The sequence below is a fragment of the Odontesthes bonariensis genome, chromosome 5 (assembly GCF_027942865.1).
Source record: "Odontesthes bonariensis isolate fOdoBon6 chromosome 5, fOdoBon6.hap1, whole genome shotgun sequence".
Classification (NCBI taxonomy): domain Eukaryota; kingdom Metazoa; phylum Chordata; class Actinopteri; order Atheriniformes; family Atherinopsidae; genus Odontesthes; species Odontesthes bonariensis.
Genome location: NC_134510.1, coordinates 12865104 through 12888825, shown reverse-complemented (window position 1 = coordinate 12888825; position 23722 = coordinate 12865104). Strand labels below are relative to the sequence as shown.

Below are 23722 nucleotides of genomic sequence, written 5' to 3'. Positions count from 1 at the left end.
TAACGTAAGCTGGATCAGGAATCATTTAAAAGCGTTAGTCTTGTCTTGAACGACTCTAGTGACCTCTAGTGGCCGTTATCCTCTGTTACAAGAGAAGACAAATATATTCCCATTGTGTGTATTGAGCCGAGAAGGATTGGTGCGTTTAAGGCACCTGGGAGATACAAACAGTTGCTGGCGACACAGTTTTTAAGTTCGGCAAAGCAGAATGAGTTTTGAAATATACCGTCTTTGTTTGCAGCCGGGCAGACAACTGTGAGATGTATCATTATATTACTGGGATGTATGAGGCACTCAGTGTCTCAACTCAACTCAGCTTTATTTATATAACGCAATTCAAGTCCAAGTGCAACTCAAAGTGCTTTACAGGCCAAAAGCAAAGCTTGAAATGACACAAGCGAGGACATAAAACAAAACATACAAGACTGATAAAGCGTATCAAAGCAATCTGAAAATTACAGTAATAATACGAGTTAGAAATATTAACCAAAGCAAAAAGGCTACATGAACACAAAAGGGTTAAAAGTATGCAAAATACAAACGAGAGCACATAACAACACGCAGCACTCAAAAAGGTCAATTTGAAAAATACAAACTCTAGGGGTAAAAGACAGAATTAAGCCCAGGTATAAAGCTTAGAAGATGTTGGCACCCCAGACCCAAAGTGGGAGCTGCTTCCACAGGAGAGGGGACAGAAATCTAAAGATTCTGCTTTCCATTGCGGTGCTACACATTCTCAGAACCACAAGCCTGCACTCAGAGACTTACTGAAGTAATAGGAAACAATGGGATTTTTAAGATTAGAAGGAGCTTTGTACATGATAAAAGGGATTTGTATTCCATTCTAAATTTCACAAGAAACCAAAGTAGAGAGGCCAACAATGGGATCTCTGCATCTCTTCTGTGGCACGAGTCAGTACTCTGGATGCAGTCTTTGGATACCCAGCAAAGATGGCATTACAACAGTTCACCTGAAAGATGTGTAAAAATGCTTAGATCAGTTTTTCAGTGTCAATTTGGGACATAATTAAATTGATTACGTTAATATTATGCACATGAGACCTGTTAAGTGTGACTTAAAGGTCGTATCCATATAAAAGATTACTCTGAGATTCCCCACCGTAGTGTTGGATGTCAAAGTAATGTCGTCCAGAATAACTACATGGTTGGACAGGGAGTCTCTGAGATTTGTAGGACCAAAAACATCCGTTTTGTATTAACATATAAAGTAGAAAATTACAGGCCTTTATGTCTCCAGGACAAGCCTGTAACTCCAGTAACGTATTAGTTTCCTCAGGTCATGGTAAATAGAGCCGGGTGTCATCAGCCATCAGCCTCAGTTCAAAATGTGTAGTAGAGAAGTTGGCCCCAACTCAAAATGTTGCAGTTTCATATAAAGGCTCATCAACTGTAAAAGTAATAAACTTTCTGGCTTCCACAATCAATGCATGCCTACAGCTGCCTTTCTAAAACTGCAAAATGCCCGTGAAGCTGTGATTCATGATCCAAAATTGGAAAATGACTACATTTTAATCACCGAAGTGTTTCACCCCTACCTTTTCCTTTGTAAACATGCCCACATTTTGCTTTATGTCGAATTGCCACAGAAGTAATATTACGCAGATAGGATATACCCAAAAACACTTGAAAAGAGGTTGAACGGAATAGAAGGTGGTGCTGCACTACAAACTGTCACACCAGGGAAAAACTAACAAAAATGAAACACTTCACACCCAACTAAGCCAATAGTGTCAAAGCTCTTTTCAACTTTGTTGTCAAGTGTGGTTGGTTATGGTTTGGAATAAAGTTAGTTTGGGGGATTTACTACACCTATGGCTGGGCTTATAGTCTTAAATATTAATCTATATCTTATATCAGTTGTAATCAAATGTACCCATTACACTTTTCTGGTGAGACTGGGCTATCTGCGTAACAATGGTAAATGTAATTTTCCTGAAGATTTTACCCAAAAGAAGCATGTATAAAGAGAACAGAATTGGTCCCAGTCCAGGGCCCTGTGGAGTACTATAACTAACTCTGAGATTTGTAGGGGACACATTATTTTAATGTCCTTCCATCTTTCCATTTTCTATGGCCTCTAAATCCAATTCAGGGTTGTGGTGGACGTCGGCGTAAGGTGGGGTACACCCTGGACAGGTCACCAGTCCATCACAGGGCTAATGCAGGGAATCACTTTGATGTACCAACTCGAATGTACAAGATGAATATGACTTAAACCACTCCAAAGCTGTATCAGTGATCCCGATATGTTCAAACCAACTGTATGCATATTTTTGTTCTTTATTTCTGGCAAAACATGAAGCAATGTGAGAAATTTCAAACGAAGAAGGTTTGATTCAGACAGCTTCCTATAAGCCCCCCGATAGCCCCGGATAACAACAACACGGCAGCTATGAGCTAACAGAGCAATAGTAGCTTTCATTCATTCATTCGGCTTAAAGTATTGGTGAAATAAAGACACATAATGCCTTATTTAGAGGCTGTATTATCTATGCCCTGTTCTCTCCCGTTATATGGATAGACACGGATCTCGAGTGATCTAAATATCTTCTAAAGGATGCTGACTTTCACCAAACTGTTATCGGTGAGTAGATGAACGTATTTTATTCCAGAAATAAGGTCCAGGTTTAAAAAAAAAAAAAACGAACTTCTCCTTTAGTACAGTTGGTATTTGTTCCAACACTTAATAGCAGGAAAATAAAATAGAAAGAAAAATTATGCTGGGTTTTTGTGCAATCTACATGTCAGAAACTGACATGAAAATGATAACTTTAGCCACTTTTCAAGACTCTAAACGACGCATAAATGGAAAAACATATCATATTTTTCTAAAGAACACATTCTAGTATATGATGTAAAGATAAACAAATTATTATTAATATTAATAATAATAAAGTGAAACATTTAATACCTTAAAATGTTGTTTTTGTGGTGAGAAAGAACCACTTCCTGAACTTGAAGCATGAAACTTCCTGAACAGCTGAGGTCTCCTTAGTCTGTTAGTTCAAGGAAGTCAACCGTTTAGACATGTGTACTGATGAAATTCCAATCATGTAATTTGTTGCTTATCTGTTGGACTTGTAACTATTTTTCTGCTTTTCTGTTTTTAACTGTATTTATGCTGTTCATTCCCGGTTCTTTTTGCACTAATTTTTTCTAATGCTCATTTTAAACGCACTGTGTAGAGCACTTTTTTTTAGGCTTTGTAATAAACAATTTGCCTCGTCCTCTTCAGCCGCGGCTTTCATGCTGTTCTGCTGATGGAGCAGCTGGTGGCGGTGACGGACCACAGGGGGGCGGAGAGGGAGAGGAACACAAGCAGGCGATAACATTTGGTAAATAATGTAGATTTAAAAAAAAAAAAAAAAATGCTGTTTAATTCTATTCATTATTCAGAGTTTTCCCAGAATAACGTTTAATGCGCATGGACATTATGAAAACATTGGCTAGTGAGGCAAATCTAAGCAATCAGGTTGAAATGTGCTCAGTTTTCCCCCTTTTGGATAACTCTCAGTCTGGTGCCAGTCGGTGGCAACACTACAGACTGTGTTTTTCAGTGCTTTGAATAGAACCTGTAAACATAAAGGGGACGAATGGCACTGAAAGCGCGCAAGCACCGAATTTAGATCCGCCCCGATTTCAGCACCATGGAGAGCCAACAGTCACTCAGTGAGAGCAAATCAACAGACTGTGTTTGCCTTCATGTTTGTGTTGAACATGGCAGATCTACATTCCTTCACGTGCATTTCAATTGTCATTGTTGTCATTATATGATTACAATGATTACAACCATCCGTTCAAGGTGTGGTCATTTAAAACTCTGTATAAATATATTTCAGGGCATTTTCACAGCTTCCAAGACCGGAATGTACATTTACGAGTATAAATCTGTAGAAAACGGATTTTTTTTTTTAAGGTTTTACGTGTAAAGAATTGCTCCAGGATACTTTCTAATGGGCTACGCCTTTCTGTCTGTCTATGTTTTGAATGTCCCCATATGGCTGAGGGGCTTCAGTGGTTAAGTAACGTCCCACACGTTATGTAACACACTCGGCATGACGGGCACATCGTGCGCGCGGTGGTCTTGTTTCTCGCCCAGTGGTGTGTGTCGTCAGTCTGCACACAGCACATCCCCACAGCAGAGCGGAGGCTGGCACCACCAGCAGAGCAGCCAGCCTTTGTGCCTCAGCAGCTGACGCGCAGCCTTCTGAGACAACGACATCAAACATCCAGGTAGGTTCTTTTTTTTTTTTTTTTGGATTATCGTCCTTTTAGAAGAAGACCAAACCAGGACAAAGACTAGTCCAGAAAAAAAAGGGATGAAACAGTTCCGGGGATGGGAGCAGGTGGGCTGAAGAGGAGCTGTTTACAAGTTCAGAAAGGCGTCTTCTTTTACTAATTATTTAGCCACGCGCGTAAATCGTACACGTTTTGGAAACGAAATCTAAGTTGGATGTTTACATCCACCTGGAGTCGACTTCGCACGTCTTTTTTTTCTGGGTGCATCTCCGCGCCTAAGGAAAACCTTTCCCTTTAACTGCTGGGGGCGCCAGATGAAAATATCAAATAAAATTAAATTAAATGTATTGACACAATTATGACGAAATTCCATATTAAGCTGTCTGATGGTAATGCCATAGGGAATGATGTCCTCGTCAATAAATATTCTTTCTCAACCCTCCATAATGCTGAATAAAATGGCTGTGAGATGAGACATAAACAAAGGGAGGCATGTAAACACACCAGAAGACATTTCCTGGGCTTCTTCACTGGGACACTGATTCTGTGCCCTTATAAATATTTAATTTTTTTCTTATTTGGAGGGAATTTATTGTGTTTACCATACAATCAATGACACCTAAAGCCACACTGTTACCAAAACAAGGAGAATGATTTTATTACCAGAGTTTATCAGAACAGTTAACTCTGGTTTTCTACTGTACAATGTGACGTTTTTTTTGTCGGGAAACTACCAATAATACACACAGAATTCTTGCTCTTTCTGTTTAATGAAAGTTGGTTTCAGATTCCTTTATGCTGAAAGGGAAAGAGTGCTCAGTGATGGCATCATGCAGTGGTGTTGCTGTCTGTTTAAGAGCTGATGAGCTTCAGATAAAGATGGAAAATTACATGATTCACAGAGGATAATGACATGTTTCAGTTTTCTGAGTAGGTCCGCACACTGAATCTAATGCTTTCAGAACTGCAATATGATTAATAAACATCTGCCTTCACTGAAATGATGTCGCCTCTCATAAATAACCACATGTATCACAGGGTTGATGTCAAAATGGAGTAAACAGCTTCAAATAAGTCCATGTATGTCATCAACATTATAAAGCACACTCTCAGATGGATTAAGGGAATTATTATCGACGCCCACTCCATGCTGTTTTAAAAGTAGACCATCTGGATGAGAGGAAGAGCTCCAGTGAAGGCTTAGAGGACTTGTTTACCAGTAGCTCTCTTACAGCTTTTATGGGACCTCCCCTTTCAGTGCATCTACTGTATAGGTTAAATCAGATGCCTAACTGTAAGTTTGGTTGTTGGATGCTTAAGAGAACTGAAAATCTGGTGTTTGCCACTTAAACCATGCTTAGTCTTTAACTCAGCAGGTAGCCACTCAACTTTGTCTGGAGTTAATTATAATCCCACTTCACAGGCTCGAGATCAGACCAGGTGCATATAAAAACACACAAAAAGAGGCAGGAATCTTTTCAAACATCTCACAGGGTTTCAGATCACCACAGGAGGAACATCATTCTATCCAGGCGCTAAAACAAATAATTAGGGAGGATTCCAAATGGCAGCTTGAATGATGCCATACATTCAAGCTCTTATGTAAATATTCTATTTCTGCTTGAATCCAGAACCATATTGATGGTGCATGATAGGAGGGGTTAGAAAATTAGAAAACCTCATTGCCAGAGAGGCAGGTTGACACTATAACCTCCATATTTTCCTCAACCTAACAAAGTAAGCTGCAGCTAAATACAAAAAATATTTTTTGAAAACTAAAAATCATAAGTCAGCGAAGCCAAAGATCAATAATCAAACATGTCCTTTTAGTTTCACATAAAAAGTTAACCCCCACTCTCCTGCAGACATTAAGATCGCCTCCTTCTTCCTCAACACAACCCCTCTTCTTCTCCAATCTCTGAATACGTCACACTTTAGTAATTTTCCATTGTTTTTTCCCCTCATAAGAAAGGCATTACATCACAAGAGTTTGATGTCAGCTGTCCTGAAGCAGCATTAATATGATGATGTGGGATTAAAAGCCTCGTGGTGATGTCAGCTAAATCTTAGGGATCATTCTCTGGGGAGCATGAATGGCTCTGCCATATGTCCCCCCCCTTTCTTCTTTCTGTTTTGCTAAATAATCCCACATCTCATTCTCTCAGTTCTTATTTCACATCATCCATATTTGCAATCACCTTTTTTTTCTTCCAAAGTACTAGGTTATGTTCTTTGTCTTTGGTTTAAATTTACATGTTGCCCCCATTACTGACCACCATGATGATATAAAGTAAGTCAACAGTACAGGATTAAGTACATGTTGTTCCCTAGGAATACACTTGGTGGCTTAAGAACAAAATGTTCTTTCACTTTGGGAAAACACTGGTCAGCCGAATGGTAACACCCCCACATCACCTCCGCCACTACGTTCAAGATATCTTCTTGGAGAAGGACAGCATCTTCGGATGAGCAACAGATGCTGCACTCTTTGCAGATTTAGACATAATTGCTTCCATCTAGCTTGAGTCATTCGTGCAGCTTTTTAACTCGGTTGCTATGAGTGTTGCTAAGGGCACTGCCGTGGTTGCTCATCCTTGTTGCTTATAATCTGATTCTGCCATGTCAGTGTGCCAGCCTGGTGTGCACTGCTGTAACATTATGGTGCTGAGGATGTCTGAAAACAAGAAGGAAACTGTGGGAAAGGTGGCGCAGGCCACCCAGGACGCTGATCTATTTTTGAAAATGAGGTGGAATCTGATTCCCCTGACTCTTTTGGTCTATTTTTGCAATGCTCTTTGGGCCTTGGTGGTTTGAAAAAATAGGATTTTGCATAGGTCTGGGTTACTCATAAAGAGATATCAGATTAAAATATTAGGACATTAGGTGGTTACGTCAGTCTGACAGCAGTGGAGGATTGGTCTGAGTCAAAGTAGGACTGATGTAAGTGAGGCTGAAATTTGAAATGAAAAGGTACCTTGCTTGATGTAGTGATGGAAGACAGGTTGAGATTCAATGATACAACAGTAGCATGCAGGCCTCAGGGTCAGTGACATCATTACTAAAAGAAAAAAGAAAAACATGTATGCGCTTATGCAACTGGCCCCCTTTAGGCAATCAACAAGAAAGGAAGTGAAGGGATTGTATTAAGTTCATCCGAGCATGAGAGAAGATCTGCATTATTTAGCTCTCAAGCATAAATAAAAAATGTTTGTCTCTCTTTTTAAATGTGCATGTGTTTGACAAGAGTTTATTTCTGCTTCTGATTCTGCCTCAAACACCTCATAAAAGAGGATATTATGTCACTTAATCATCCTTTATCACTCACTGATTGAAGCACATTGTAGCTTTTGGCAGGCAGCCCCAAAGCTTTGGCACAAACGTCAGAGAGCAGGAGTTTGCATACTCTCACCAACTGTTTTACTGAGCTTCACATTTGTATGCGATGACATGGATGTAAAAGCAAAACAAAGGAAAAAACATCACTCGTATTTTTTTCTTTATTTCTGTTAGTGAGGTATTCTAAATCTACAGTATTTCTCAAGCATAACCGCACGGCAGTGAGTTAAATGAGTTTAATCATCTTTCAGCTTTTCCCTTTGTGGTGCCATCTAGTTAAAATTTCGAACTACAGAGTTTCCTTTTTTATTTCATAAATATTCCAACAGACTTAGAATGGATTACCATGAATTTGAAGTGTTTTTCTTTCTTTTTTTTTTAGCAGTTTCAGTGCATTTTATGAATAATTTCTGCCCGTGACTTTTCATCTCGAACCAAGTTAGAATTTATGGGTATATATGAGTTTACTTGCAAGAAGTACATTCCAGCCAGTCTCAGCTGTACTTGTATGTATTGCTCATTGAAAAATATCAGCACACTAACAAGGTGAATAGACATTTTAAACATACAGTTGTTAACATGAGCGTGCGAGAGTGATCCAGCCGTGTATATAAGCATGTTAGCATCAACCTTTATCTTGGATGAAAATCTTTCACCTCCAACATGGCGCACACTCTATGGAGAATTTGATGTAATTTCCCATCTTTTTAACTGTTTTTGTGCTGTGACTTTGGTTCCACTTGATTGTTACGTACAAGGGCTGGCGTAAGGTTGTTGGGTGTTTTATTTTCAGCATTTTTATTTGTTGTATTAGGTCATAAATTCAGTGTGTTGGTCATAGCTCGCTTCATGCTTGTGCTATCTGTGCCAGGCAGGTGTGTGTGTGTGAGAATGTGTGTGTGTGTGTGTGTCGGGGGGGATTTAGTGGTGTAACAGGGTTCAAACAGAGGGCCCTCCATTGTTAGGGGTTTGGGTGCAAAGCCAAAATGCTGCCACATTCACAGCCCACCAAAAAATGACGCTGCTGATTTTTGTCGTCTTTCACATTTATCAGGATAGAACGCTGTGTGAAGCAGAATGGGACCATTCCAAGAATATGAGGTGAGTCCAATGATTGCTTCTCATCACTGTGGACTGATTTCTGAATGCTGAATGCTCTAACAATAACTACATATTAGTCGATTTAAAAAAAAAAAAAAACAAAGATGTTCAAACTGTAACATTTTGGTTGTCATCATCAGACATCCAGGCACCAATATGAACAAAATATTTTAGGAATTAAAAAGTTCAATTTGGTTGAGCTTACTGTGGCAAATGTTTGCATAGGAAAAGAAATCCCCAGAGAAAGGAAGCCCCCGAAGCCGCATTCCACGTTTGGTCCTTCATCCTTTCCGACCAAAGGACAAAGGATCTCCCCTGTCTGATTCCCCCTTGTCAGAGGAGGAGGGTAAGGAGTGTGACATCAGCTCCGACCACTCCAAGAGGACCATCAGCACCAACAGTTTTTGCTCCGGTAAGAGGTTTAGCTCCTGTCCGAGAACAGCGGAGTTTATACATCTTTTTTTAATTATCTTGACCCTACAATGTTTCCTACATGAGTTGACGCTATTCAAACAAAACTTAACTGAATGCTTCGTGTGAACTTAAGATATGTTGAATAACCAGCACCATTTGCAGGCTGTCAGCTGTCAGATTGTATTACAACGCTCTTGTTGGATGATTAAAATTTTAGCAAGGGTTATGCAAGCTGAAGCACATCTATGTATCTCTCTTTGTATTTTTTTTTATGTCCACCCAAACTGGCTCCATTCGACAAATAGAGTAAACACACCACAACAAAGAGTGTGTGAGCCAGTTGCGCAAGCTTTTGTGCTATCTGTCAGAAAACAACCAGGACTGAACCTTGAGCTCTGATCGACTCCTTGTGTTCGCTGCGCTGCTTGTTCTTGGCTATTACTTTCTATGTGCCTGTCTGCAATAGATGACACCGGCTGCCCCACTAGTCAGTCTGTGTCCCCCTCCAAAACCCCGTCAGGCTCCGAGCAGAGTGCCCAGGGATCGCCGATACTCCCAGAGCGCAAAACCAAAGTGAAGAGGGTGAGGGTGATGGCCGAGTGGAGCGGCGAACCGCGGAGCACAACGAGGCACAAGAGGGAGCTGAGGTCGGCCATGAAAACCAGAGGTAAAGAGGAGTTGGACGTCAAACTTTTTGTTTACCTCAGAGTCCTCAGGAACATCTGTGGGAGCAATAATATTTGTATAGGTTCAAATTCCCCTTTGACCTGCTGTATCACAGTCTGATACGGTATCTAGTTCTGCCTGTGTTGATTCAAAAATCAGTGCTTTTATACACAGATTTCTATACTAGTCATTGCATAGTTGCATAGATTCCCAGATGTTCCCCGAAGACCAAAGTACAATACCCCTGCATTTGTCACATGTAAGCAGACAACAGGTTCCCAGCCATGAACAAACACAGGCAGGGTCAAAGCTGCTTGCCAGAGAGGAGACTAGAGTGAATTGTCATGTGTGCCACTGCACTCTGTTAAGATTAAAACAGTAAACAGTACACACTCTTTACCTCTAAATTATTTTCCCTCTCTTTTTTCAGTAAGGGGAAAGAGGGAAAAATTGTTTGATTATGACTTTGAAGTTAGGATGAAAAGCTGATTGGTTGTGGGACAGGTTCGGCAGCTTAGCCAATTAGCCTGATTAGTAGGAGGTTACTACACTGAGCCTGAGTTGACTCACCAAGCAATGGAGGATCACTAAGTTTTGAGCTGTTTTGTTGGTCACAGTTATCACTGGACACTATGGTGTTGTTTGATGGGAAAAGATGTTTCTCAGGTAGGACTTGAATTTTCAGTCATTTCAGCTCAACATTTTAGTGATCAACTTTGCTCAGCTTTAACAGTTCAGCTGAGCATTTGTCCTCAACATATTTTCAACGTTGTATTGTGCAAAAGTGCTCAAAGTAGCGTGCAGTTTATAATAAACAGGAAACTCATCCTTTTAAACTTACTTTAGACTAAAAATTGCATGGATTATAGGGAGCAGCTCACCTATAAGCATTGACTAAAGTCCTGCATAAAGAAACTGAACAAGACAATCCTGCATTACATTTGGACCAAATCCGAATGAAACCGAATGAGGCATTTGGAAAATGAATCTGTTAAATGGGTTGAATTTCTGTCTTTTTGGGATGGTTATATTAGCCCCTTAAGTAATAAAACCTCAAACTGCATACATACATTTAACAATGAAACTTGAAATGGTTACCTACATTAAGACATCTTATTTTTTTGTGTTATTAGTCTGTGAAATTGTATTCAAATTGGGTATCAAAATAGGCAAAGGGGGAAAAAGCATACATTTCCAAAGCAGAAATGTGTAAAGCCAAGTTCAAAATTGTTACATTTTGTCTATATAAATCATAAAGGCTTTCCTTTACTTGCTTAAATACCTGGGTTTTTTGCCTTTTTTTTTTTTTTTTTTTTTTTTTTTTTTTCTTTAGAAATAAAATGCTATAGCTATTAAGGCTGTGAAAGGATGAAAAACCCTTAAACTAATTGAGAAATAAGCCCGTGGACTATAAAATTCAGGACTTTTTCTTCTTTTATTTAGATGGAAAACCTTCTCAAACATCAAGAATCTGATTCGTCTTGTACTGAAAAGCAAACCTGAAATATCGGTGAAAAAACGGCTCACACATTGGTGACTAAATGTATCTTTAATTTTAACTAAGGCGAGCTGAGGTTGCATTACAAGCTAGCTTACCTATGATGTAATATCTTCACAAAGTGGTTAGGGCTATAACTGAATTTTTGCCAAATCTGCAGCTCATTTGGCCTTTTTTGTGGGGTGAAGTGATTAATTGTTGGGTTTCTTCATTTAAAATGCATCGAAGATGCATTGAAATGGCCCCATAAAAGGCGATTTATTTGCCGCTTTATACTCCAGAGATGCTATTTATCTGGGGAACTTTGTGTTATGTCCCCATTCAAAGGATATATAGACCCTTTTACATCTGCTGGTATGTTAACATATTGATGTCTCTCCCTGCAGGTAGTGAGGCAGACTTCAGCTCCTCTAGTAGCACCGGCAGCCTGAAGACCAGGGAGAGCCTCACCTCCAGTTCAGTTGGGAGGAAAGCTCCTTCACGCAGGTATGTTAGTAAATCTGTTACTGTCATTTAGATGCTTTAATGGCTCACCAACATACCTGGAAAAAAAATCATAAAAAAGAAAGGAGAGAAAAATTTCATGGTGGACCCCACATGTTCATTAGGCACAAAGGCAATTATTTCCTTTTTTTTCTGGGTAAATGACTCTTTCCTTGTTTTTGTTTTTTTTTTAATAATCTTTGCCCCCTGTTCCAATTAATTTTAAGTCATGGCACACGCATTCGGCCAGTCCCAGTGTTCAAACCAGCCGGGAGCCTGACAGCCAGTCGTGATGCAGAACTGTATGCGCCCTACAGGACTCCTTCCAGAGCTGCCTCCTCAACCAATAGCAGCAGCTGCAACTCCAGCCCCACCACTAGGTACCAGTTACTACCTTCCTGTTATGCATCTTTTTAAAATATTTAAGAGCAACGATAACAAATCTGATTAGACTCCATCCTGGGACATTTTCCCAATTGGATTTATCACAAATTTCACTCTTGCACTATGGGTCAGACAGTAGGTAACTCTACCAAGCGGCTGGATTAAGCTCGGACTGTTATCATTTCCTCATGCAGCTCAATGGGATTATATCTGTCATGATTTGGCTGTGGCAGGGATTACTGAGGATTTCATAGAGCAAATGTCGGAATATACTGACAGTCACCTCACTGACTGAAGCTGGGACAGAATTTAGTGAGTGTGTCTTGGTGTAAGAGTGAGAAAGGGTTGTGAATTTTTCTGTCTTTCGGAGCAGTGTTGTCTGAAATTGCAAAGTGTTTGGGAGCATTATGATTTCCTGTAATTGGGCTTCATTCTTCTTGAAAGGTTTGACCTAAAAATCCTCTCTCAGATGTTGGTCTTTTAAGTTTTTGCGCAGAATCAAAATCTGCCATGTTTATTGCTTGTTCCCAGCTTCCATATATGCAATTTAATCCTCGACTGCTGTCTCTTTAAGGCATCCCATTTGTCAGCTTTCCTCTGCCCGGCTAAGTGTTATGTGACGTATTTTCCTCTCCCGTGCTGCTTTCTCCTGGGCTGTTTCTATTTCTGGCAGGGATGCAGAGTGTTCGCCTCAAGTATCCCTGGTTGCTAGAATCATTGTGGAAGACTTGGGCTCACATGCTGTTTTGCATGCTGTCTATATTCACCCACTCATCCTTACAGAAAAAAATCCTTTGATCAGTTCTCTTTGAGCATGATAAAACACTGATCACGGGGCATCCAGAGGACATTTGAATTTTGCTGCAGTTAGCTGCAGGTTACTTTTTATTCTAGTGAGGTGACGCCTTTACTTGCCAGCTCTGCTTCTATTCCAATAAAAGCAGCATTTTCTGTTTTTAGCTACTATCATGAATGCCAGTAATCCTGTGTCAGACGGTAATTCCAGGCTTCAGGGAGCATCTGCCCTGACAGCACTCTCCCAGCCAGACTAATTACCTTCTGACGGGAGTTATTTAGCTTTTTAAGCGTCAAATTGGTTTGTTTTACTGCTGTTGTTCTAAAATGTCTTGTTGAGTAATGGATAATCAGTAGAAGAAAGGTAAACATTTTATTTTTCTGCATGCTCAACAGAAGAGTGAGCTTGGGCCGCTACCACTCCTGCGGAGACAACCATGGCATCAGGCCCCCGAACCCCGAGCAGTACCTCACCCCGCTACAGCAGAAGGAAGTGGCCATCAGGCACTTGAAGACCAAACTACTGGAGTCTGAGAACAAAGTTTGTGACAGGTTAGCAGCACAGTAGCACCTGTGATGGTATTGCCAGCTCTTTATGACAGGTTGATAATGGTTTTATTGGTGTTGGGAGGGGGGTGGGGGTGATGCCATGGTGACGTAATGTCATGGTGATGTAATGCCTAGAGGAGCTCTGCTCAAGCGTTAACGTCTTGTTAGTGTAAGGCAACAGGGAAATGACAATTGCATAAGAGAAAAACCCTAATACAGGGTATCATTTGGGACATTTTAAGCATATATAAGACATTTGACTTTTTTGCCATGCATGTGATTAAAAGAGTAGGGCTACTCGTATCGAATATCAAGCTTTGACCAGCAGCCAATTGGCATGAAAACCTATTTTAATTGCATTACAGTTTACTCTCATAAGAACTAAACCAGAAACAAATGTAGTCTGCAGGCTTGAAATGAATTATTAAGGGAATTCCACAAGTTTTGTATCTTATTTTGTCAAACCTTGTGTGTAAAAAGTTCCAACAAACGTGGTCAGTGTGACTGTACTTCAAGGAACCTCAGAAGAAATTAATCTTTGGCACATAATTTACACAAAAGATGGACATAGCCACCGGGTCTAAAATAAAATGATGTTGCCAGTTGCAGTAGCACTTACGGCCATGAGGGTCTATCTGCAAAATCCCCCCTTCAATAGTTTTTGACCTTAAAAAAACCCATTTCTGTTATGAAATATGAGGTCAATGAACTTTATCCAAAAATCATATCTTAAGTGACTTTCACTCACTACTTTTAATTGTTATGTCCATCTTTAAGTAATTCCATATTGAGATACAGGCCTCAAGGAGATTTAAAGTACCGTTAAAGACGCCAAAGTTCGGGTTTCTTAATTCTAGTCCAGAAACTAATCGATCATGTCACAGCGGTTACGTCTGCCAGAGTCTTTGATCTGGACCCACTGTATATTACAAGTATGAATAAATCTATAAAGTAGATGTATTACAATATTGCTGAACAGAGCAAATTTAGCAAAAGTTAGGCAAGGTTGTCCAATTAAGTACCAATTAATGTCTAATTTAGGAAAACGTAGATTTTTAAGTGTGTGCACAAATGAACCATGCCTTTCAAGTAACTGGATATTTCCCTCCTGATTTATTAGAGAGACAGAGGTTGAGGAGCTTAAGGCACAGCTTGGCAGAATGAGGGAAGACTGGATTGAAGAGGAATGTCACAGAGTGGAGGCTCAGCTGTCCCTCAAAGAAGCCCGCAAAGAAATCAAACAGCTCCGTCAGGTGGTGGAAACCATGAAGAGCAGCCTGATGGAGAAGGATAAGGGTATACAGAAGTACTTCATTGATATCAACATCCAAAACAGAAAGTTGGAGTCCCTGCTGCAAAGCATGGAGCTTGCCCAAAGTGGCGCTAACCTCCATGACGAAAACTCCTTGGACTTTATGTGTGACAGCCCTGATGAAGGTGGAAAGAAGGTGGTAGTGGAGGAGGGTGGGATGGAGCTGGAAGACCAAGGAGCAGAGGCAATGGCGGACAGCGGGCTGCTGATAAACGATGAGATGGCCAACAGAGAAGATATTTTTGAGCAAGTCCTCATGTCCACTACAATGGATTTCAGCCAGGATTCCAGTAGCAAGCCAGGGGCCCCAGAAGAGTCTGAGTTTTGGGTGTCTGCTCTGTCAGAGGGAGAGTTGGCCGATGTATCTACTACACACCCACCATCTCTGCCAAATGCACTTGCAACCACAGATGCAATCTCCTCAAGCCCTCCTTCTCAGCAGAACTCGGATGATAAAGGAATCCAGACTGAGCCAGTGCCCATGTCTCCGGACCTGCAGGCGCTGCTTCTTCAGATGCTCAAGTTCCACGGGGCTTCATTGGAGGATGCAGCGTTGGCATCCCCCAGCAGTCTCCTGGGATTTCCGAACCTACCCTCCATCACTTCCTCTACTGCCATTCAGCCTGACCCAACACCTTCCCAACCCAACATGCCTCCAGGGAGCCCCGACACCTCAACCGATTCTGGCAAATGTTGCTTGGAGCCTGCAGAGAGTCGCCGGTTTATGGAGGAGCTGGACTTTGGAGTCAATGAGGGGGAAAATTGTCTGTCTCCAGGACTGGATGTGGTTGGCAAGCGTTACTGGAGCAACAGCTTCCTGGTTGATCTGGTCGCAGTAGCAGCCCCGGTGTTGCCGACGGTGGCCTGGCTGTACTCTCGGCACGGTGTGGACGGGAGCGCTCCAGTGTACAACATTGCCGCTCTGATCAGGGGCTGTTGCATCATGGGATTGCACTCTCTTCGCCAGGTCGCAGACAGTCCAGATGCGTAGTGGCAACCAACCTGCATGCGTACCCCTAACTTTGAACTAAAAGCACTTAAGCATCTTAAGAGTATTTGACATATTTTTTTTGTTCAACACTTGGTGAGATCAATGCAGTTATTTTTGTTCAAGCACTGTTACTTTGCACTGTACGGTTACCATGATGTGAAGGCGAGTGGTGACATGAAAGGGATTATTTATAACGGGGTTTATTTATGTATTTATAATTTACATTTACAAAGAGATCATCTGGGTAGATGGTTATGTGTTGTCATTGTCAAGTGGTGTCCCTAGTAGTTTTTTTTTTTTTTTTTCAGGAGTTGAAAGACTGAATGCTACTTTCTGTTTCATGGGTTGTGAAATCTATTTGTTTCTGTTCAAAAAGAAACCTTAAAACTTCAGCCAAAGCTTTAATGTGAGTTCACTGTTTTGTGAATCCTTTCCCCCGTACCCTGGGAGTAGAGCTTTACTCTGCACCGCCCATGTATCGTTCATAGATATTAAGTTGACGCTTCAAAGCAACCGACACTTGTTACGTGCCTGAGAAATGTGCAATACTGGTGGTTTACATCAAATGTCCTTGTATCTTTATTAATAAAGCATGATAATTCTGGGCCCATTTGGACAGTGAAAGCTTTGTTTTAATCTTGTTCTGGGCAGAATCATTCTTCTGCATAGGAAGCTGAGCCCTTAAAGTTATATTTATCTACGGGCCTGTTCTAAATGTTGGCAAAGACCGAGTTTCTCTACATGATCTACACATAAATAGCTAAAAATGGTGGAGACTGTTTAGTTTGCACCAAAGTGTAAGCGGTTCTTCTTGTGTAAAAGCCTTCTTAGCCTGTGTTTTCAAACACCCTTGTGCCATGGAGCTGACTATGTGCATTAGATCCACTTTACTGGAATCTCTCAGAATCTATAAAAAGGCTGTCGATGCAAGCAAAGCTGAAAGTCAATCCCCATAAACTACCAATACCTCCTATCGTAACATCTATCCATATTCAGTCTTGGTCAAATAAGCTAACAGCTTGCCTCTGACTTCATTTCCACTTTGCCATGTAGTGATCTACAGTTGTATAACCATGAACTCTCGGCTTAAAGGCATCAAAGAAATGAGTCATCAAATACTGTAATCCCCATGAACAGTTTATGGAAGCCAGATTAAATGAGTGGGCGGCAGTGGTGGGGAGACTGAGAACACATCAGTTCTGTTACATCTGCTGATGTGCATCTGCATCCATGTGAATTATTCCCTCTCCGAAGACTGATGAGAATTTTGCCTTTTTGAAAGTAGGTTAGTCTGAGAGGTTTTAACAAGCAGGCAGTGTCCCCTGGCAGATAGGAGTGACATCATTACAGGGAACAAATGAATGCTGTAAGCTATCTGTCAACGCAGGTAACAAGCTAGCCTGGTTTGAAGCCTCAGCTTGTTCTTGTTAGTGTTGAAGGGTTTGGGAAGCTGAGCTCAGGTGCAGTGGTGTTTTCAGGTAATTCTAGCATGAAGATGGCAATTAGCAAGAATATCTACCATGTTCAACTGTTCAGCATGTAAGCATGCTAATGTTTTCTTATGGTAACCAATACAGATGCACCACATTGCTTTATTTAACTGACGACCATCTCTGGTGTCACAGCCCTCATGGCTAATAAAAAGCCTGAACCTTCATATTGAACCCATAAAAAGGTCCAATATGCAAGGATTTCAATCAGTGATTACAACAGTTAATGCTTCATAAAGTTATTCAGTTTTAAAGGTCTAAATCCATTATTTTTATTAAAAACTTTTTCAGGACTAATACATCAGATATACAGTCTGTCAAATCTGAACTCATTCTCCATTTAAGTCCTTTCTTATGCTCAAACACTAGCATTTAGAACATGTCAAACTGAGAAAATGCAAGAGAAACAAAGCAGGGATTCTTTTGAGTTAAAAAGAAAAAAAACTAAATAAAATGAAAAGAGCAACATGCTTTTTTTCCTTTTTAAATGGATCACACGGGGGAAAACAAAATCCATTTTACTGAATTCCCTCAAACATTTGCTCCTCAGGTTAAAACTGGCCATGTATCAATCATCTTATTAGTTTGAACCGAATCGGAACGTAAATCAGAAATCTCATAACTTGCAAAGCTTTTGTAACCGCAGCACTGAGAATTAAAATCCCCTCCTTTATCTCACTTCCAACCATTTATTATCAGGCATGAACCAGAAGAATACTGTATCACGTCTGCTTTTCTCACCCCAGCAATGTTTCCATGACAACACTGGCACTGTTAGTAAGTTTTCGTCTGCCGATTATGAATTTCATTACAGCACATAACGAGCCGAGTCAAAACCATTAACTTCAGCTGTAAGCCTTAGGTTTCAGGAAGTAAACATTTGTTTTTCCATCTTTTTTTCTTGGTGAATAAAATAATTGGCCTGAGATTCTGCTGCATTGGGGATTCATGATTTGTAGAAATCTGCACAGGTTGTAGATCAAGCATTTACCGACAGAGTGGGAACACCTCCCACCAGCAGACAACAAATGCACCAATCATTCAATTGTTTCCTTCAATATCAAAAGATGACGAAAACTGATAATGCACATAAGACCAGTAGCCAAGAGGTTACCATAGGAACCCATGACTATCCTCCATAGCTGGGCTGGATTCCAGTCTATGATTATCAACCATACCAAGTTTGAAAATCTCCAGTCTTCATTTAATGCAGATTTCAGTGTAGTGAGGGCTACATAACACAGGGAGACAGTGTGAAATATTAAGCAAAAATTATTAAGAAAAAGGAAAAATTTAAGTTTTCAGACTGTGAAAGACATAAATATAAAAACACAATAATCAGCAAACCAAAGGATGTCACTGGTGTACAGTGATGCATAAAAATAAATTACACTTCTTTGTTATTTGAGGCCATTAAGAGACAAAGAAAAAGCAATTGTACCCATTACTTGTTTTAAAAAGGTAGCACAGGTACCCCTTTATTTACAAATGTTCCTGGGGAAAAAAAAAAAAAAGATGCGTTCTAACATCACCTGTCGGATTCAATCTGAATCTAAATGAGGCCTTCAAGCGATGTGTTGAACTTTTACTCTTAGATGATTTTAACAACTCTCCCTTGAGGAACCTTGTCATATGAACAGTGAATGCACCGTGGGTATTATCTAGTCTCTAGACTGATGCATTTTACAGTAATGCAGCTGGAAAACGGAGCAAAATGGCTGCTGGTGGAAACAGGAGGAGGAAGAGGACAGTTTGCAAACAGATAAATAGTGTACGATGATAATCCTGGTTGGTTTGATGACTTTAAAGACAGATTAACGACAAATCAAGTGTCTTTGCCCCCGCCCCAATCAATCTGGCTCAGAGCTGAGCATTTCTAAAACGTTATGAGAGCTTGACAGCGATCTTCTGGTCCTTCTTCAGCATTCTCTGAGCATCTTTCTCCATCTTTTTCCTCTGCTGCTCCATGAACCGCTTCTCTCTCTCGGCCATCTTCTGTTGCCTTTTAAAAACAAAAGGAGGAAGACAAAACATGATCGTGACCAACGTTGTCAGAGTGTTTCAGTGGAAGCCAGATCAGCTGGTGCTGGGTTAAAACAGAATCCTGTTCTTTGAACCATCCAGGTTGTAATAAATGGGGCACACTGCCACCTACTGGACATAACTCTCCATGACTCTTTATAATATGTACACAGATCCATGGTTATAGATGCAGGGAAAACATACTTTTTAAAATAGCACATCGACATCCGTGGGAACGTGGAATAACTCAATTCTGAAAGCAATCTCACAGCAGGGGAAGATTCCTTCAGCACTTTAAAAAAAAATCCATCATCTTCAGTACTAAATATTTCAAAGGTGAGAACAAGCAAAGACTTGAACTGGAAACCTTCTTACTGTGCAAAAGAGCCAACCACCACGCGGCCCCATTTCAAATGATGTCCTATACAGGCAGGTTTATGTGAGGTTAATATTGATCCGTTTTTATTTAAAGTCTCTTGCAGGTTGTATTAACTAGTTTGTTCAGCTGATAATCTGAATACATGAATGAATGATTACCTGAGCACCTCCTCTGCCTCCCAGGCAGCATCAGACTCGTCCTCCCAGGCATTTGTGTCCTCCTGCCAGGTTTCCATTTCTCCCAGTTCGGCCTGTGCAAATGGGTGGTTTGAAATCATACCAGTTAGGATGCTGCGTTTAACGTGATATAGTGACTTGACTAATGATTTGGGATGCCTGCCTTAGCTTTAACCGACATGGACTACATAGAGAACTCTACTTGGTTCTTGATTTTGCAAAGAAAACTCCCACTTAAGTGAGAAGGAGAAAGCCTGGAACTCACCGAAGGTGGACTGAAGGTCATCATATCCTGAGAGGCTGCCAGCCTGCTGGAGAATCCTGCCGAGCCATCAGGCACCAAATAGTTCAAGGGCTCCCTCTTCTTCAGCACGATCTTCAAAGCAAAAAAACAGAGAAAAAGGAGAGGAGCTCAGACCTAAACTGACAGTTCTTTATATGTTCCTTCTAAACTATTATTTTAAGACCTCCCCTTTGACTTTGCCATAAAAGCCATGAAGTCAGCGCAAGCTCCAATGAAGGACTCAGTTGAATGTTAGGGGTAAGGGATCTCCAGACAGGCTGCTGGCATTATTAACTCACAGCAGAAGAAGAAGGTGCAAAAAGCGTCATGGAAAAGTGATTGTCTAAAAAGTGAAATAAAACTATATGGTCCAATCTGTTTTTAATGAAGCTGGATGGATATGATTCGGACAATTATCCAACTTGATTGCAATCAGCTCAAATGATTGGCATAAGGAAATGATGAGACTATTGTGACACAGTCAGCTGATGCTATTGTTGAAGAGCAGGTCAAGCTGACAAACTTTTCATTTACAGGCTCCGTCTGATGTTACAATCAAGGTTTGATGAACAGGAAATGCAACATACTTGCATGAAGTTTGCAAGCCTACTGTATTCTAAAATAATCCAGCCTAACCAAGAGTTTCAGTTTCATTGAACAGTACTACATCTACGTATGTTGAATGCAACTTACTTTTACCTTTACTATGCATCATATTAGCTATGTGACCATCCAAATTATCAACTGAAATTGTTTCAGTTGTCTCAATTACTTTTTTGGGGGCAAATAAACCAGTAGAGTTTGTAATGCAGGAAAAACGCCAAGAGAGAGAAAACTAACTAAATCAAACCGGTGTTTCTTTGGTAACATACAACAAAAAAAATGTAGAGGGTCTCCTGGATTTATTTTTCATTCAGAGCATGTCACGTTTATTTTTTCCAAGTCAGAAAGTTTACTAGGAGGAAAAACTGAACACATAAGATCAGTGAGTAAAATGTTTGCTATATAATGGCCTTTTTCCATGAGTACAGTACAGTACGGTACGGTTTGACTCGGCACAGCTTTTCCTTTACAGACAGCATCCCTTCACTGTGGGTGGGATCTACTTTTTAATCACAGGTGTGTGCGTGCGTGCGTGTGTGTGTGAAGCTGACACAGATAAGACACAACTTTCCTGTGTTTGTGTCTATTGCATCAAATTGATTCAGTTTTTATTCAAAGTGAGGAGAAAAAACAAGCACCGAGTGCTTGTTGAACTGAATGACTTTGGTGGCAGGATTTCAGCTCAGAAGGGTTTGAATAGCTGCTGGGATTGATCATAATGACAGTGTTATGCAGCTCTGCTCCGGTCAACAGAGAAACAAATCTGTAAATTCATACTCACAGTTATCAAACATGCTTATGTATTCAACAGTCATGTATGCGACCCATGCATACAACTGAGATATCTGTGATTTATGTTGTACATTTTTTGCAGGACCGCCAAACTACTCCAGGGAACATGGAAGTATGTCGTGTACACTGCTGAAGAGACGTTGATTAACCCCCACTGATAATAATTCTTTCCAAAGTTTGATGATTCTGTCGAGGTTTTCACGAGGCAATACTTCAACAGGCGAATCCAAAATTGCTGATGAAATGTACCAACTGTCAGACAGACATATCTCCATCGTTCAAAAGATGTATTCAGAGCTTTGAGCTCATCTTCAACAGCATCTGCTTTTATAATAGTTGACCTCTAACTGCGCTGTCATTGGACATACCTTCTGTGTTTTCCTGATGGTGGGAGTCATGTCTTTGAAGTAGTCGGGCTCTTCTTCCACATCGTCGGGTGGAGGGGAAACGTTTCCATTGCCACCTTCAATTTTAATACTTGTAGGAGCCTCTTCATCCCATGAACTCCATTCTTCAATCTCTGGCTGTGCGGACTAGGATACAAAATGATACTTTGTTTTTGATTTGTTGTGAAAAAACAAAACAAACATAAAACTGGAAAATTTCATCTCCTGGTTATATCTGCAGTTTACCTCCACTAACACTGACCTCCAGCCCCTGAACTGTTCAGATAACCGGTGCAGGTACTGACCTGTTTCGGTAAAGATGAGGAAAAATCCACTGTTGTCGGGAGAGTGATTTGGTCGCCACTGAGCTTGCGGCCCCTTCCACTCCTGTTGAAAATATCCAAATTGCTCGATAAATGAATGAAATGAATAAATGAACGCTAATGAAAGCAACAAACAAATGTTACCAAACACTAACATCAATTGTCTTCAATGCAGAGATGGTTCTACCAACCAGAGCTCTGCCAATTACATCTGCTTGAAGCACTGTCAAATGCCCACACATTAGAAGCAGAGATAAAGTTAAAGTGAGTTTGATTCCACTTTTACTTCAGTGAACGTGTAAAGTTGTATTCAGCTGTAGAAGAAAAGCATGAAGAAGACATATCTTCGTATAATACTAGGAAAACATGGTTCCTTGCGATAATGTCTTATGTGTAGAGATAAAACTGGTTCATCCCTTCAGTGTGGTGCCTCTTTTATGCTCGAATGATTCATAAGTCAGTGTTAAAGACTGAAAAATTAGTGAAAAAGAAGCCAATGTCCAATGTAAACTTTTGAGACCCTGAGCAGGCCTGAAGAACTGCTGCTCAAGGTCACTTTTAAAAAGATTACAAAAAAGTCCCACTCCATAGGAAAAGAGATATAAGGAGTGACCCGACGATCTTGCACAGTACAGTACTGGACGATGCGTTTGTTTATTTGTGCTCACCTGCATATCAGCCTTTTAAAGAAAGAAAGTAAGCTGGCTAAGCACGTGCAGATCTTGAACAGACGGAACTGAGTGATGGCCATGATGAAATTAGGCTGTTGGGAGAAGAAGAAAAACATTAAACGTTTGAAATGACCATGTCATATCTCGCTTTGCTCCGACCACAAGCTGCAGCACGCATGTCTGCAAGCACATCGATATATTTGCAGGTTAGCAAAAAGGTTGACAAGATGACCAAAACTTAATGAGAACTCATAAATAAGGTCAGCACACTGAACCAAGAACTGCTCAAATTTGGAGCACCGTGACCCAAACATGTAAAATACCATCACTGCGGACATGTCATTCATCTGATAACATCGAGACAGAACCTGCATTTGATTCCTCCTAGAACCTTTCAGGGTAATTAACGCGCCTAGGTTTTTAGGTTAAATTTTGGCCGAACTTTAAAAAAAAACATACTCACCTAGAAAGCTATGAGCAGGGCAAACTGTGTCTTCTTGCGTGTCAGAAGAGACAAGTACATTTATTTGCTAACCGTTGGTTGCTAGCTTAGCCCACTGGAAAACATGACATTTCTGAACCCTTTAGAATCCTTACTCAGTCGACACATTAGCACCGACAAAACATATCGCTGCTGCGACCAAACTATGCATGATACAGCTTCCCACACCAATGTCGTATCATAAAAAACACTAAATTTGTGCCGTCGCTCGTTTCTGTCCCATGGCTGCCATATTTGAACTGGGAGGAGCAGGAACCGAGAAGTACCAACGTGACCAAGCTGCTTCAGGTATTGTCGGAAAATAGA

General features: G+C 40.6%; 2 protein-coding genes across 4 annotated transcripts; one reads left to right on the top strand and one right to left on the bottom strand.

Moving 5' to 3' along the window:
- Positions 1-4071: 4071 nt before the first annotated feature.
- sybu (syntabulin (syntaxin-interacting)) lies at positions 4072-16394 on the top strand. 2 transcript variants are annotated; one of them, XM_075464914.1, is made up of 8 exons: positions 4072-4254; positions 8651-8697; positions 8923-9109; positions 9632-9778; positions 11662-11761; positions 11986-12138; positions 13334-13489; positions 14607-16394. In XM_075464914.1, exons 2-8 carry the CDS (start codon positions 8674-8676, stop codon positions 15787-15789), a joined length of 1950 nt encoding a protein of 649 aa, XP_075321029.1. In that variant the 5' UTR covers positions 4072-4254; positions 8651-8673; the 3' UTR covers positions 15790-16394. The 2 variants fall into 2 exon arrangements, with proteins under 2 accessions (XP_075321029.1, XP_075321028.1); XM_075464913.1 differs by having other exon boundaries at positions 4073-4254; positions 9578-9778.
- A 2067-nt stretch (positions 16395-18461) lies between these two features.
- ebag9 (estrogen receptor binding site associated antigen 9) lies at positions 18462-23661 on the bottom strand. 2 transcript variants are annotated; one of them, XM_075464915.1, is made up of 7 exons: positions 23378-23661; positions 22912-23006; positions 22226-22307; positions 21903-22067; positions 20122-20232; positions 19839-19930; positions 18462-19281 (listed from the first exon to the last, which is right to left on the bottom strand). In XM_075464915.1, the coding sequence occupies exons 2-7, from the start codon at positions 22992-22994 to the stop codon at positions 19164-19166; spliced, it is 651 nt and encodes a 216-aa protein (XP_075321030.1). In that variant the 5' UTR covers positions 22995-23006; positions 23378-23661; the 3' UTR covers positions 18462-19163. The 2 variants fall into 2 exon arrangements, with proteins under 2 accessions (XP_075321030.1, XP_075321031.1); XM_075464916.1 differs by having other exon boundaries at positions 21903-22058.
- Between the last annotated feature and the right edge of the window lie 61 nt (positions 23662-23722).

Excerpts from the sequence above, each read along its gene's own strand:
- sybu (XM_075464913.1), top strand. The coding sequence starts at position 8,674 with ATGGGACCATTCCAAGAATATGAG. Across the intron at positions 8,698-8,922 it reads GACCATTCCAAGAATATGAG|GAAAAGAAATCCCCAGAGAA; the intron begins GTGAGTCCAATG and ends ATGTTTGCATAG. Across the intron at positions 13,490-14,606 it reads GAGAACAAAGTTTGTGACAG|AGAGACAGAGGTTGAGGAGC; the intron begins GTTAGCAGCACA and ends CTGATTTATTAG.
- ebag9 (XM_075464915.1), bottom strand. The coding sequence starts at position 22,994 with ATGGCCATCACTCAGTTCCGTCTGTTCAAGATCTGCACGTGCTTAGCC. Across the intron at positions 20,233-21,902 it reads CCATCAGGAAAACACAGAAG|ATCGTGCTGAAGAAGAGGGA; the intron begins GTATGTCCAATG and ends TTTGCTTTGAAG. Across the intron at positions 19,931-20,121 it reads TGACCTTCAGTCCACCTTCG|GCCGAACTGGGAGAAATGGA; the intron begins GTGAGTTCCAGG and ends CCATTTGCACAG.